We start from the raw sequence: 12,000 nt of genomic DNA, 5'->3' as shown, positions 1-12,000 counted from the left end.
TGACATAAAGAGGTATTTGGGAGGTGGCCCGTGGCTTTCCCTCAGCACCCCATAAACCTGAGGAAGTGCATCTCTACCACTGTAAAAGTACTACTGAGTCAACGTCTTAATATCCTTTCAACTGACTGACAACATTTCTCATCTCTCCTTTTTTCTGCTACTCTCCTCCAGCTTAAGAGTGGCTAGTGCTCCAGAGATGATTTGAAGCAGCCTTTTATTTTGTTTCACAAGAAACTCATCCCGTCTAAGGTAAGCTCTTCCAGCAGTCTCAGAGCACAGGCAGAGATTAATGCTTTCTGGGTGCTATTGTATGGCTGTCAAGCATTCAGAAACAAATCTAAGGATAGGGTTTGTGAAGTTGTGACTGAAGGAACTGAAGACTGCAGGAGAGAAGCAGACTGGGGTCACCCCAGGATGGCCTGGCACAACACAGGGCTTGGGAAAAGGCACAGTGTTGTACTAGAGAGTGTATTACAATAGTCAAGTGCTGCTATTTACATGCCTCACAACCAGTAGTTTAAAATCACATGGCTCATCTTGTTTCGTTTTGTGCCTTTTAATCTGAGGAAAGCATTCTCTGGATGAAAATGTAAGTAGGTATGCAAGTCCTAATCACAGATCATCCAAGTATTACATCAAAATTAAAATTCATTATTATTAGCTATTATATGTATTTTGCTAAATCATTGCACACAATGAGGTCCTCTTGAAATGTGTATTTTACGTCTCTAGATAAAAGCACTAATCCTAAGAATGTTTAAGTCGACAAAACAAAGACAGAGGAAGGAAGCAGGGATTGTTCTCTTCTACAGGACTAGAAAGATGGATTATTCCTGCCTATAGAGGAAAAAGGGTAGATTGCTAATATCACCAAAAAAGCATTTGAGGGAAAGAAGACAGATGCCAATTGTCCAGCTGCCAGTATCCTGTCTTTCTTATCCATTGAGACAAGCCTTGCAAGCTTTCATGTCTTTCATAGCCAGACAGTATATGTTTTCATTGGAAACTAAGACACCCTTGTCAACAATGATGTCCCTCCTACCCTTCTTTGTGAAAAGAGAAAGAAGTCACTCTCTGTTTGTCCTACTTCTACTGTGAAAGAAAGCATGCTATTGCTGTGCTTCTGATAGACACCATCACTGTTTGGTGGGCACAGTTTCGCAGAGGAATGAAGAGAAGAATCATCAGCATCCTGCCAGACAGATCTGAAATCAAGGAAACCATGGCTGCACTCTTTAGAACTGAGACTGTCAAGGCAAGCCTTCAAAGCTACATTTTAGCAGTTTAACACTTCTACCTACAGACTTCCAGAAGAGCTCTTGCATTCTGTAGAGCTTGTTCTTTACCTGCTGGTGGACTTGGCTGTAGTTCAGAGCAATTGCAGAGTCACTGCTAGCAGTCAATACACACAAAGACAGTCCTTGGCAGAGCAGCCTTTTCATCAGCCTGACCCTTCTATCTGCATTGCTTCTGTGTTACCCCTCTCCAGCTGGTCTTCATCTTAGGTCAGACCCAGAGTTCACATCCTTCAGTATGTCTCCACCTCAGAAGCCCTTAATTATTCAATCCCTAGCCAAAACATATGCTTCTTGTGGACATCAGAGTACAAGAATATAACTTTTCCAATCTTTACATTAAGTAAAGAAAGATTTGGGGGTTTTCCCCCATTCCCAACTCAGCTCTGAGCTGCTCTGAATTTCTTTCATTTGCAAGTCTCCTGCCTGACATTTGAGATGTTTCAGCCCAGAGCTCCTGGCCCATGGACCTGGAGAGCAGCAGCTGACAGCCAGGTGCTGAGTAGTGACTGAACTTAGACTTCCCCACATGCTGGGCTGCATGACTTGCAGTCACCAAGACTCCTCACATTGCAACCTGGCTGCAATTCAGAAAGAAACAGATGTCCCTCTTCCTGCTCAAATCTTTAACGGACCCAGGCCCTCTATAAAAGCACTCAATTGCTTGGCCTATTGATCCCTCTGATCTTCTAGTTAAAGGCTGGGGCACTCTCATGCAGGAATTGCTGCTCCAGACAATTTACCAGAAGAGGGGTTGTTATAGCCTTACACAGATCCCTGACACTCACTGTCCCTGCAGTGGCCTCAGATACCTTGTGACACAGTGTACAGGTTCTGCCTGGGGTTAAATTAGTTTTCTCCATAGCACCTGTCATAATGCTGTGTTTTGGATCTGTGTTAGGGTTAGGATTAGGATTTAGAGCAGCATAATCCTACCATTCCAGGGACACATTTATTCCCTCCACACCTTTCTCATCTGCGCCACAGCTTCAGCCCAGAGCTGCTATTAGGGCTAGGGTTGAGACCCACAAAGTTTACAGCTTCAGGGACACTATCACAGCAGGAGGCATGCCAAGGGGAGCATGGCACTGCATCAACATTGCTCCATCCACATGCAAGGATGCTGCATTTGCGTGTAAATCAATCTCTCTCAAGCACACTGCTATGGTAAAACTGAGCTAACTGCAGGATTTACCTCAGGCAGCATTTACTCTCAGGCAGGATTTACCCCCAAGCCAGCAGAGGCACTTACAGTAAGTCAGCACAGTTATCTCAAACACCTTCTACTCACTGTAGGGTAAATGCAAATGTGCAGTTACCAGGAGAATGGCGACATGTAGTAATCCTGTGGCTCCAGCACCTGCACAACCATGTACCTGCATCCCACTGCCCTGGGCACCACCAGACAGCTATGGACAATAAATGTTCATTTTGAAGTTAGGGAGTAGGGAATTAAGGAGATTTCCAGGAATGGGTTTGGAAACCTACTCTTGGGAAGTGAGTCGTTATAAAAAAATGAAGAAAAGCACAGGTCTGAGATGTTTACTAGGCAGGTGAGGATACTGCAGCAGAAGATGTGGACTTGGACTGCCTCAGGGCTTGGATTTTGGCAGGACAATAGGAAAATTATTTTCTAAAGAACGGTATACAGCCTCGGCTTCCATTTCAGGAACTCTGCATTGTCTAAGGCCAGCTTTGCCTCCTTCGCTACCCTACTTATAAGAGGTAATTTTGTTTGGAGATTCCTGAACTCAGGAACAGGCCTTAAGTATAGATCTAGTTCTTCCTTATGTAAACCTTCATCTGGAATATGATGAGAAGGTAAATACTGACACCAAGACCTATATCTAAGAGAGAAATAAATCTGCCAAAAGATCATATATGTAGCAAAGACTCCTCTGTCCACACTTTCTAGATTAGACATCTGAGAAAACCTGTTGAACACCACAAGTACTACTATTACATTTGGACAGTGCAGAAAGTTCACAAGTATGTCCAGTCACTTTTCCAGGTGAGTTTTGATTTTATTGCAGTAATGGGAATGAATTGGGTTAAATGTGTTAGGCACGTCTATCTTCTGCTCTGAAGAAAGATGGTCCAGAGACTTTCTTCGTCTTTGCAATGAGGTGGATGGGGACTGCATATGACACAGCACTCCTTATGTGACTTTCTGGAGACAGGCACCTTTATGCAACAGTAGCAGTTCTAGAAGTTTGATATTGTTACACTTACTGTTTATTTTAAAATTAGTGTATTGATAGATTTGACAGCTTCTTCCAAAGACACAGTTTTGCTATCACTTCCTGTATGCTGTACATGGCATGCAGAGCCTGAAATTACACTTACCCAACTGTTTGCAGTCTCTCTCAACAGCACAGACACAGGAGCCAACCCAGGGATGCCTAACCTAGGGATCTAAGCACTGCCATTGCTGAGGCAGGCTGAAGTTATAACCACCATTTGCTGCTGCACAATTCAGACATAGGCTTCTCTTGCCTTTTTTAGCCTGCTCTTCTGTAGGCTGCAAGATGAGTGCTTTGCTATCCTCTCAGAGGAGCTGCATGCCGTCTCTCCTACATGTCTGTCAGGGACCATTAGCATTGGACTTGTTCATTCAAGTTGATTTGATACCCTTGCATCTTACAGTGCACTAAGAGTTCATCATAAAAGGAAAGATAGTCAAAGATACCATATATAGAATTTATATTTTGGGCCATTTTTAGCTTGCTTATAGGCATCAAAGACTGTTTTTAGCCACAGTAAAGGGAAAAAAAGCAGAAATAAATGATAATGTCATTTACTGTGAAACTTTCCCCTGTCCTCCCCAGAAATCTTTGGTTTTGAACTCTGCTCTTCCCTTTACTGCGATAGACTGAATCACAGGATCATGGGGTACTTCAGAAAGGGTTCGCATGATATCTCTAGACCAGCCTCCTGCTCAAGGCATGATCAGCTAGAAGATCAGATGAGGTTGCTCAACGCTTTACCCTGTCTGGAAACATCCCAGCTTCGTCCACAAAATACAAAACCTGCCTTGCTATTCTGTTTTTTCTTCACTAAGTCTTGTAGAACCACTGTGAGACTGCATCTTGAACCTTTTATGGCCACATTTCAAAAAATAAACTGCAGGCTTCTTTCCCAAGGAGTTCATTGTAAACGGAGTAATGTTGATGAATATGTCTCAGTTCAAAAACGCGTGTGCAACCACCTGATGTGAATGATTCCCCACTAAATTACAGAGAAATAGATCTAAAGTAAATTTAAATGTGCTTGAAATCAAGCAGGCACTTAGAAATTTTGCTGCACTGGGGTCCAATCGTTCTGAAACACGGTGAAAAACCAAAGGAAGAAAGTCATCAAAACCAAACAGACTGCAGACATTCAGCTGACTCTTTTGTTTAGTATTTGCATTGTTTGAAAGACAACTGTGAAGCATCTCGCTTATCCACAAGGCTCCCATCAGGCTGTTTACCAGTAAAATCTGAAAAGCTGTTGGGAGTCCACGTGATTTCTAGTATTTTGAGCAGGTTGGTTTTGTTTCCTTGTTCAGACGTTCTAGTCCAAAGACATTGTGCGCAGAAACTGTCAGGTCATGAATAAAAGATAAAAAGCCCGCTATTTTTTAACCAGCTTCACTGGACTGGTTCAGGGGTTGGTCCAAACTGCAGACATACAATCAGCACACAGGAGACTTTAATGTCGGATTTATCACACTGGAAATTTAAAAATAAGTGTTTAATAATTTTGTTGAATATCAAAACCATTGTATATTTTATGCAACACACAGAGAACAGGGTCTGATGCTTAGGCGCGGTCAGGCACATAAATGTAGACATGGGCTTTCGGGATGCACGGAGCCCAGGGGCTGGGCTGATGGTGGAGGAGAAACCTGTTGCCCTGGGTGATGCCAGCCGCTTGCCCACGCTGCCGGCCCGCTTCCAGCACTTTCTCCACACCAACGTCAGGGGCCGGGGTCCCGCTGGCCGCCGGCCGCCCCCACTCCCGCGGAGGCGGCGCGACCCGGGCCCCGCAGCCCCGGCCGGGCTCCCCCGGCCCCGCGCACCGCGGGCCCTCCGCCCGCGCCCCCCCGCGCTTCGGCCGTGCCCTGCTCCTCCCTCTCCCCCCGCCGCCGCGCGGAGTGGGCCAGCCCGCCCCTATATAAGAGCCGGGTGGGCGGCTCCGCGCCCCAGCGTCGCCAGCGGCTCGGCAGCGGAACTGCCGCGGGGGACATCGTCGTGCGTGGGGCACAGCCTGCCTGCCTTCTTCCCGGCTCCCCGCCGCCCTGCAGCCATGGCCTGGCAGCCGATGGAGATCAACCCCGAGGTGCGCGAGGGGCGGCGAGGACAGAGCTGGGGCTGCGGGGCGGGTGGTGGGGCGCTGTCTCTCACCGGCACTCACGCTTTCCCCCCCCGTATTGTCTTCCAGATGCTGAACAAAGTGAGTTGCCGCCGCCGGAGGACCGCCGCGGGCGGGAGGGCGCCGTCCCTTCCCCCTCCATCCCTCGGCATCCCGCTCTGCCGGGGGCCGCCAGCCGCGGTGACGGTACCACTGCGCGGGGCGCGGCCGCACCTGCGGAGCGGCGCTTCCCTCCGTCCCTCGGCATCCCGCCTTGCTGGGGTGCGGCCGCACCTGCGGAGCGGCGCTTCCCTCCGTCCCTCGGCATCCCGCCCCGCCGGGGCGCGGGGCGCGGCCGCACCTGCGGAGCGGCGCTGAGCCCGTGCGCCCCGGGGCGGGCGCGGCCGGCAGGTGGCGCGGCGGGGCCGCGCGTTGTGCTGTGTCACCGGGCGCGGCGGGGCTGGGGCGGCCGCGCCCCGCGGGGACGGGCGTGTCGCGGCCGGGCCACCCGCTCTCTGTGCCCCGTGCAGGTGCTGTCCCGCCTCGGGGTGGGTCCTGGCTGGCGCTTCGTGGACGTGCTGGGCTTCGAGGATGAGGCGCTGCGCGCCGTGCCGACCCCGGCCTGTGCGCTGCTCCTGCTGTTCCCGCTGACGGAGCAGGTGGGTGTCCCCTCCCGCACACAGGGTAGCACTGGCTGCCGTCAGGAGTGTGGCTGTCGTCCACCCAAGCATCAGATGGTTGGGCACATGGATGGGGCTTGGCACTGGTGCAGTGTTGTGCTTGGTCCCAGCCTCCAAATAGCCTCAACTGAAATGAACTGAGCAACTAAACAAGGGCTCTCATTCCATCCCAGTTTTCCTATGAGACTTTGCTTTGTATATCAGACAGGGGAAAAAAAACACGAGCACTCTTGAGTGTGAGGAATAGCAATTCCATTACCATGCTGAATCATTGGATCTTGAGAGGCCTACATTACTTCTTTAGTATATTAATATTAATATATTCAGTCCACTTGATGCTAAAGATGGGCTTTGAAATCAAGTTTAAGTAGCAGGTTCTTAAAAGGAAGGATTATAACCTTCCAATAGTGATGGATTTTACAGTTGTTGATACGTTGTTCTGATGGGGAGGGGCTTGTGAAGGCAAATTTTCTAAAGGTCCAAAGGCCTATTGTAGAGACATGCTGAGTAGTCTTGTTCAATGGACCGAAGCTACTGGGAGATGATCTAAAAGGGCCTATCCATTATATTATTTCCCACCCCAAGCTATTTCCACTGTATGGCACAGATGGAGAAGCTAAGAACAGTGCCTTTGGATATCACTGAGTCATGCAGGTAGTCCATTAAGTGTTGGCCTGAATCCAGTTTAGACATATGCTGCTTTATTAGTACCACAAAGACAATTTTCTGAGTAAATCTTTATCCAGTCTTGATACTGATTCTCCTGCACAACAACTTATTTGTCCAGTGGTTTGCACAATACAAAGGTAGGTCTGTGATGAAATGCCTAAAACAGTTACGTGTTTACAGCATGAGAACTTCAGGAAGCAACAGACTGAGAGAATAAAGGACCAGGAGATCAGTTCCAAGGTGTATTTCCTGAAGCAGACAGTCAGTAACTCCTGTGGGACAATTGGTCTGATACATGCAGTTGCTAATAACAAGGACAAATTGAAACTTGGTGAGTATGAATGTTCCGAAGTGCTTGAATTTCCTTTTTTTTTTTGACAGCAGATTGCATGGATATGGGCTTTTGGGAGACAGGTGGGGCTTTCATGCATGCCAAGTTGAGGCATGCTGTACTGTTTCAGTTGGTAAGTGGGTCATCCAGCTTTTGGAGAGGGGCATGTGTACTGCCTGAAGCACAGAAGGGAATGTGCTTTGACTCCTGTCTGGTAGCTGCAGAGGTATTGTCCTACTAAGCCATGCAAGAGGAAAAGGACCCATTGCAGGACTGACCAAAATCTGTCTGTAATTAGGAAGTACTGTGTTCAGAAGCAGTTACTGACTTTAAGTTTGATGTCAATAGAAGAGATGGGGTTATTCATGCTACTTATGTCTAATGTAAATTGATGTGCTCAGAGTAGCCTGTAAATCAGTCTAAAACATGTTTTCTTTTTGCTGGAGAAGTTGTGTAGATAAGGGTTTGTAAGGAGATTTTTCCTACTGAGGTAATAGTTTTGATGGTTTCTTTACTGTAGAAAAAGATTCTTTTGTTGTTCAAAGACTAGAGATCTGCAAAATACAACTACCAGTATTCCAAGAGAACTTGGACCCTTTCTGTGGTGTGGGATTCCTTTTTATACAAAGGAAAACACATATGGAAGGCATAATGAGCATTTAAGCATAGTTTTGCTTTGTTCTTCTTAAAAAGGATTCACTGAAATAACACACTCTTGATGAGCGAAGCAATGATGCAGCACATCTTTTATGTGCTAGAGCTCAGTGCATCTTAGTACTGCACTACTAATTTATGTTCTGGAAAACCAAAGTAAGCCCATCATGAGCAAGTGCTGCCTTCATTTGAAGGCAGTGAGACAATTTCATCTACCCATATTCTGGTAGTTATGTGTTGCAGCCCGTACCTTTCTTGAATTACTTCAAAACAGGATTGTACATTTCTGCCAAATGTGCAGTGCGGAATCAGAAAAGCTAAATCCCATCTGAAAGTGATTTTCAAAACAAACATCCAGAGCAACCTGAAGTACTCTTCCCTGAAACAACTCTGGTTGTTTGTGTAGATTGTTACTAATATCCTCTGGATAAATAGCTTACTTTAAGTGGTAGTTATAATGTGCTTATGTTGGAGATAGTTACAGGCTGAATGCAATGACTTGTAGTTAGTGCAAAAAGCACTGATTACTGTGGGCTGCATCTAAACTGTGACTGATGCTTTACCTATACTGAATAAAATGTTCGATCATCTTGTGCAGATGAGGGGTCTGCCCTGAAGAAGTTTCTTGATGAAACAGCTGATTTGTCTCCTGAAGAAAGAGCTAAGCATTTGGCAAATAATAAGGTATATGAACTACACAAACTGCTGAGAGCTATCAGCACCTAAAGATGTAGTAACCTGTATCTGCTTTCTCTTAAGGCTATACAAGAAGTCCACAATTCTGTTGCGCAAGAAGGACAATGTCGGGTAAGATGTGAATGTGTAAAATCTTGGGAAAAGTTTTAATGAAGGTGGTATAGCAACATTTTTTGTCTGTCAGATAGCTGTTAGAGTTCGTGAGGAAAGAGAAATGAGTGACTCATGGGTGGATACTTGTTCAGGATTTCTTCCTCAAACATGGAATTAAAAATTTGGGTCCAGACCCAGTCTGAAAATACGACTATACATTAGGTTTTCTGGTGCTTGACCTTGTAGAGGTCCTGCCACAGGCCTCTTCAGCTGAACTTAAGTTTTCAGTCATTTGCTTTCTTGTTGAAGTGTCCTCTGTTCTGTAGTCACAAATTGGGTTTGCAGTACTAGCTTCAATCTAACAAATATATCTGATGGTATCTCCTAAGGTTGAGGACAACAGTGTGAATTTCCACTTCATCCTGTTTGTCAATGTGGATGGACACCTGTATGAATTGGGTAAGGTCCTGTGAAACTCTGCAGTTAGGCTGGGCCTACTTCACACTGCACAACAGTGTTGGGGGCTCAGGCACGATACTTTGTGCTAATTAAACTATTTGCTGAGGCCTTCAGAGCCAAAACACAGTTTGTACCTTCACCTGAAGATTTAAACTGAAAATGGATTGCACTGAAGGCCTAAAACATGTTGTCACTGGTAGAGCTGAGAAGACTGTTTCCATCTCACTCAGATTATTGACAATTTGTTCTGACTTTCCAAATATCATATGTGTACTTGTTTGGGTCCACTATGCTCAGTTCTGCTAATTCAGAAGCATTTCTTTCACAGATGGCCGTATGCCATTTCCTGTAAACCATGGCACAAGCTCGGATGACTTGCTGTTGAAGGTAAGACTTCTCCCTTGCTGCTTGTTTCCCTGAAAGCAAGGCTTATAAAAAGGTGAGAAGTCTGAATTTGGTGTATAGTGGTTGTACCTACTTGCTCTGCAAGACTGTACTTCAATTTGCTAAATTTATGACAACTAAAGGTATTGTCCCCCAGAGCTAGATACCTGTTAAGTGTATTTATTAGCTGGTGTTATAAGACTACGTAACTTAGTTGATGGGACTCAGAGAGGAACTGCAAAGACTTGTTCTCTACAGCAAGTGTATTTGGTTAGTCTAAGCAGCTATATGTTTTCATCCCCAAGGATTCTGCTAAGATCTGCAGACAATTTACAGAACGTGAAAAAGGAGAAGTTCGTTTTTCTGCTGTGGCTTTCTGCAAGTCTGCCTAAGACTCTGAAGAGATGCGAGGAAAGCAGTTTAATAGCACACCAGTAAATGCAGTTTAAACTCCAGTGCTTCAGTACTTGTTAAACACAGCTGTTCTGGTAACTTAAATTATTTCCACCTTTTGCTATACACAGAAGCAACATCAGCCGAGCTTATGCTAAAGGATGAGCTCAAGTTTTAATGTGAATGGTTTGGACACATCAGATATCTTTAGACTCTTTTTTTTCACATGTTAAGTAGAAAATGCTTAACAGGGCTTGTTTGATCTGTGTCATGTTAATGGAGTTGTTGGTTGATATTTCCTTGTCCTTAATGAGAATAAAATGTTCTGCTGGAAGACTAAATGGACTAAAGTGATGACTAATTTTCTCCAAAAGGAACTGTGTGGCATCCTCTGTAAACACTTTCAAAAGACGCTCAAAGCTCTCCTCTGAGGAATAAGTTAACCTCAGGGTAGCAGGGCAATTGCTCTTTCTAGTGTCTTGAAGGCTTTCAAGGATGGAGAGACACCGGTAACATGTTGCAGAGCTGTATGCTGCACTACCCTTCTAGTAAGGTTTTTCCTAATGTCCAGTCCAAAACTCATGAGCTACAATCTGCCACCCTGAATACACTTATTTTGGAGGAGTAAGGTGTGATAAATTAACAATTGAAATGTCACCTTAATGTGGTTTGTAATATGCTACAAGCCACAGAATACCCACTGGGTTTCCTTATAGGACACAGTATTAGAACAGATATCTCCCTACCTGTAGCTGAACCAAATCTGCTGGCTAAGGCAGAACACAATCCTGGGCTAGGCTGTGTGTGCTTACTAACTTGTGATTCTGTTATGAAGACCTTTAAAGAGGCTGTACTTAGCTGTCCTGTCCAAAATGACCTAAAAAGAAGAAACCCCTACTACATGAATTTCTAATAGCAGGATGAAATTTTGGATTCAAGGAGAAGAGACTTAATCTGTAGTACAAGTTCCTTGGCCTGAACTGTGACCTGTGGAAACTGTTTTCACCTGAGTCTAGTTGCTGTTTTCTGCTCTTGCTGCTCCTTGCTGATACTTCAGGTAACTGTAAGCAGAGATAAAGCAGCCTTTAACTTGGGCCTTTATTCTAATGCATTAGGTCCCAGTCTGTCCCTGGCAGCCAGTGTATACAGTGCTGGGTACCACAGTCTTAGATGGTCACTGGTGCTCTGGGTATGCTGCAAGCTGTTCTGGCTTCAGGGAGATTTTTTGAAGGGTAATTCAAGCTTTTATTAAAGCTCTCTGTGGGCTGAAGTTAATTTGTATTGGGCCTTGTTCCTGCTGATATAATTACCTGATAGCTGAAGCTAGTGAAGGGTTGCAACACATTTTAATTTGAAGCCTAAGGATTTGCTAAACCTCAGGATACTCCAATTCTAAACATCAGTGTCTTCAGTTTCTGTTAGCACCGAAGTGAAAACTATGGCTGAGAAATGGTGTTACATGTCGTTGTTCTCTACAGCAGCATCTTCTGCCTTTCCAAGGAAGTTGTTGTAGGGTGGAGGGAGAGGCCTCCTGGGGCGTCTCTGCTGCAGCCTACTGCTCCAGCGCAGACTCAGAGCCATGCCTGTGGCTCAGGCTGCTTAGCAACACAACCTTCGAGAGAGAAAATGCAAGTGGCATGAGCACAGCAGAGTGGAAGGTGCAGTGAAAACCAGCTACAGGAGGAGGAGCATGAGAAATGCCAAGTGAGCTGTATGCCTTACCTGGGGCAGTGAGCTTTAGTGCTGCAGAGGACCCTCTCCTTGACCTTTGGGCAATTACTGGGGGCACATGCTGTGATTGTGCCTGTGTAGAATCAATGCTGAAGCAACCTGAAAATGCCTTTGATATACTACTGTATATTTCATAGTGATTGCAGCAGTCCAATATTTTGTGATTTATTTTTTCTTTTTGTTCTAATTAGCAGTACAAACAGTGCAACTGAAGTTATTTCAGTGTTTCATAATTTTTTTTTCATTCTTCTGTTCAAGCTTCTGAGTTAAGAATTTACCA

General features: G+C 45.4%; 1 protein-coding gene across 1 annotated transcript; it reads left to right on the top strand.

Moving 5' to 3' along the window:
- Positions 1-5,255: 5,255 nt before the first annotated feature.
- On the top strand, positions 5,256-10,330 carry UCHL1 (ubiquitin C-terminal hydrolase L1). Its single transcript, XM_039551522.1, has 9 exons — positions 5,256-5,618; positions 5,721-5,732; positions 6,161-6,289; positions 7,160-7,310; positions 8,563-8,648; positions 8,724-8,771; positions 9,143-9,212; positions 9,541-9,599; positions 9,902-10,330. Exons 1-9 carry the CDS (start codon positions 5,586-5,588, stop codon positions 9,986-9,988), a joined length of 675 nt encoding a protein of 224 aa, XP_039407456.1. The 5' UTR covers positions 5,256-5,585; the 3' UTR covers positions 9,989-10,330.
- The last annotated feature ends 1,670 nt before the right edge of the window (positions 10,331-12,000 follow it).

The sequence above is a fragment of the Corvus cornix genome, chromosome 4, assembly GCF_000738735.6.
Source record: "Corvus cornix cornix isolate S_Up_H32 chromosome 4, ASM73873v5, whole genome shotgun sequence".
Lineage (NCBI taxonomy): Eukaryota > Metazoa > Chordata > Aves > Passeriformes > Corvidae > Corvus > Corvus cornix.
The sequence above is the reverse complement of the archived record's forward strand: the minus strand, read 5'-3'. Positions and strand labels throughout refer to the sequence as shown.